At 37.7% G+C, this 3,825-nt stretch overlaps 1 protein-coding gene across 1 annotated transcript; it reads left to right on the plus strand.

Moving 5' to 3' along the window:
* Positions 1 to 1,600: 1,600 nt before the first annotated feature.
* LOC112529061 (carboxylesterase 1-like) lies at positions 1,601 to 2,679 on the plus strand. The gene has a single exon (XM_025140136.1). The coding sequence runs from the start codon at positions 1,601 to 1,603 to the stop codon at positions 2,585 to 2,587; it is 987 nt and encodes a 328-aa protein (XP_024995904.1). The 3' UTR covers positions 2,588 to 2,679.
* The last annotated feature ends 1,146 nt before the right edge of the window (positions 2,680 to 3,825 follow it).

Below are 3,825 nucleotides of genomic sequence, written 5' to 3' on the forward strand. Positions count from 1 at the left end.
AATTATCATTATTTTTCTTCTGTTTTCTATCATTTCTCTCCTAAAAGAGTTTCAACAACACGATCTTCTTTGTACATTCCTCAACTTTCCCTCCCCTTTCTTTTCTATTCTTCGTAAAAAAAAGTTTCAAGAACATAAAGTTAGAGAGAAAATGAGTTTAATAGAGTTTGAAAAAGAGAGAAGAACTCTTACTTTTTTGATTAATAATAATGAACTAATAAGAATTGTAATACTTTGGGTGTCTATATAGGGGAAAACTACCCCAGGTCACTAACAAGAACACTTATAGCCCGTTTGATTGATTTTATATTAAGTTTTGTATGGATAAAACTGTCTGTGTAAATTAATTTGTTTGTAAAGATTAGAAGGGTTTTTGTTTGAGGGAGTTTTTTCATATATGGAATGGACGTGTTTTTAATTAGAAAGGATTTGAAAAAACTTTGTCTTCTATATAAAGCTCCCCTAAAAGCTTATAGAATATGTCAGTTCCTATATCATTAAGTCACCACCCAGGGCTGGCCCTAGGCATGGGCGACATGGGCCTTCGCCTAGCATCATCAGCCTAAGGGGCATCATCATAGCCCAATCTCGTCTTCCCTAATCGTCTCCACCGCTCCAGGCCTCCAGTCTCCACCTTGACCTCGTCTTTCCTAATTGGCTCATCCCTAGTTCCCTTCTCCTCTTCGCTTCAACCTCCCGTCCTTCCCTCCCGGCTCAACGCTCTGTTCTCCTTCGCCTTGTTGCCCAGCCACCATCGTCGCTCATAGTGCCTATGATTTTGCTCTCAAGTGAGCAGTGCAAATTCCATGATTTCGATCTAATTTTGCTCTTAGATGTTTTCCTTATCCAATGTGTTTTCCTTCATATTTAGTATTTACTTATCTAATGTGTTTGTGAACAATGATGCTTTGTTGACTAGGTTCCAAACCCTTTAAAAGTTTGTGTGATTTTGTTTATTAGATCAGGAACATATTTTTGGTTCTCCGCCCAAGGCATCCAAAACCATTGGACTGCGCTGCCATCGTCAAACGATCATGTATAGCTGACCGAATAACGTGTAAGCTTCAATAACTCATTAAATGCTAACAAACAGGCCCTTACAACCCTTGAATTTCAAAATAAATTTGAGGTTTTGGAGAAGGTAATTCTTTCTTTAAACATCCTAAAAACAAAGACTAACTAATTTTCCAATATTGAGACTAAAAACAAAAGGAATTTCCCAATTAGATTTTGGTTGAAAATGAAACAAGTCTCAAACAAACATTGAGAACGGAAAATTGTTGACAACACGTAAAATCATCGTTTCGAGGCCTGAAACAAGCTCGAGTGGTTAAAAGAGACCATACGTCGAGAAAAATCTGTTTTATTTTGATAAATATATTTCAATAATTCGATTACGGAGGCTGAACGTAACATCTGAAACAAACCAAAAATATGTTCCTAATAAGACGATAGAATAAGTCAAGATTCTCAGACAAAATCCATATTTTACATAATATAATTAAAAAATGATTAAATTAAAAAAAATCATTTATATATGTATGTATGTATGTATATTCAAGTTTACCCATATACCATATCCAACCATTCATCTCCAATCATGTCCGATCATCAATCTCCGGCCGGTGACAACCAACCCTTCATAGTACTCAATCCCGACGGTTCATGCACTCGTTTCATATCCTTCCCATGCTCCCCTTCCACACCGGATCAAGATTCCAACAACCCTGTGCTCAGTAAAGATGTAGCCATCAACGACAATTTGTGCAAAACCGGCGTTCGAATTTATCTCCCAAAAGAAACCCTAATTACTTCCGTCGGAAAGCTTCCTCTCGTCGTTTACCACCACGGCGGTGGCTTTGTTCTATTTAGTGCAGCAACAACCCCCATACACAATTTCTGCAACCATCTAGCAGCGCACCTCGCCGCCGTGGTGGTGTCAGTGGACTACCGCCTGGCACCCGAACATCGCCTCCCAGCAGCCTACGATGACGGGATGGAGGCTTTGCATTGGATCAAGTCATCAAAAGATCCATGGTTGACCGACTTCGCTGACTTTTCCGATTGTTATCTAATGGGAAGCAGTGCCGGTGCAAACTTAGCCTATCATGTAGGAGTTCGTGCATCCCGACAACTTCACGATCTTGAGCCCTTGAAAATCAAAGGGGTGATCTTGCACCATCTGTTCATCGGAGGAGTGGAGCGGACAGGGGCGGAGATCCGTTTGGCTGACACCGGGGGGATGCTGACTTTATCAAGATGCGATGCAATGTGGGATTTAAGTCTGCCTGTTGGTTCAAGTCGGGAGCATGAGTATTGCAACCCAATGGCGGGTGGTGGCCTAGATGATGTGATGGGTGGGATGAAGAAGGTGGGTTGGCGGGTGATGGTGACGGGTTGTTATGGGGATTTGTTGATCGATCGTCAAATGGGGTTCGCAAAGATGTTGGAGTTGAAGGGTGTGGAGAATGAGTGTTTCCTTGGAGAAGGTTATCATGGAATCGAATTGTATGACGAATTGAAAGCCAATGAGTTGTTCGACGCCATTTCTGATTTCATGTCTTCAATTACTATTCACAAACATTAATCGACGGATGGTTGATGAAACCACGTCATATATATCGTGTGATGATAAAAAAATACGAGTAATAAAGGAAAAATTAGAGTTTCGTTATCAAATGGTTGTCGAATATTTATATGTCAAAGCCGTCCTTGACTTTAATTACAGAAATTCCATTGGAAAAATCCGTCGATAATACCCATTTCTTTTAGTAGTCTCATCTATGTTTTGTTCTTCTCCTAGAAATCATCAATCTATAAAATTATAAGAATAATGTGTAATTTAAAAATTAGGAATAAAAATTATAAGATCAGCGAGGGATTCTGGTTTTGGCCATTACCTTGTTGATCCCTCGCAGATCAGCGAGGCCAATCCTTCGTTGATCCCTCGCAGATCAGCGAGAGATCAACGAAAGATTCTGTTTTTGGCCAATTCTCGCAGATTTTTTCTCTCACTGATGTTCGTCGTCGATACCTTGTTTTCTAGTAGTGGGAAATCAAACCCTAATATAAATTAGATTCTGACTAATTATTTTTGAATATTAAAATCGAATTAATTTATTATCCTCTGTCAAAACTATTAGATTATTTGGAATAAATTAAATTTTTTCTAAGAAAATTACAAATATGGTCTCTAATCCTATTAAGTTATGATTAAGGAACTTAATTAAATATGGTTTTATTTTTATCATGAATATTACTATACATGTATTTTTTTCTGACAATCACCATCGATAACAGTATTCCTTTGGTGGTTTGCGAAGGATCACGCATGGATTGCGGAAAGCAAAATATTCCATATGAGTTTTGCTGACAACAAGAATCTCCGTCAGAATTCCTTCAGTGGTGCTAAAAGTTATCGAAGGATTACCATTGGGTATTACCGAAGGATCACCATAGGCTTTTAAATATTTTATTTTTCCTTGTTCTTAATTTATTCAATTTTTTGAATCCTTATGAGATCCTCGGAAAGCTCATTTTTACAGTTATTATACTATCAGAATCTAAAAAATACACTTATCATTTCAAACTCATCAAAAACATCTTTTTTTTATTGTAACTCATGGTTTCACTTTGAAAATTGAATGAGTCAAACTCATCTAAAACACATCTAGTAATTTTGACTTTCAAATAGTCAAACCATTAGAAGTAGAGTTACAAACTCATCCAAAACACCCCTTTTGCACCGGTAACGAAGACATGTCATGTGTAAGCCATTTTGAGAAGTTAAAAAAAAAAGTTACTAGAGTAAATACCTACCTTTTG

Source organism: Cynara cardunculus (assembly GCF_001531365.2).
Source record: "Cynara cardunculus var. scolymus isolate 2C chromosome LG 16, CcrdV1, whole genome shotgun sequence".
Taxonomy (NCBI): domain Eukaryota; kingdom Viridiplantae; phylum Streptophyta; class Magnoliopsida; order Asterales; family Asteraceae; genus Cynara; species Cynara cardunculus.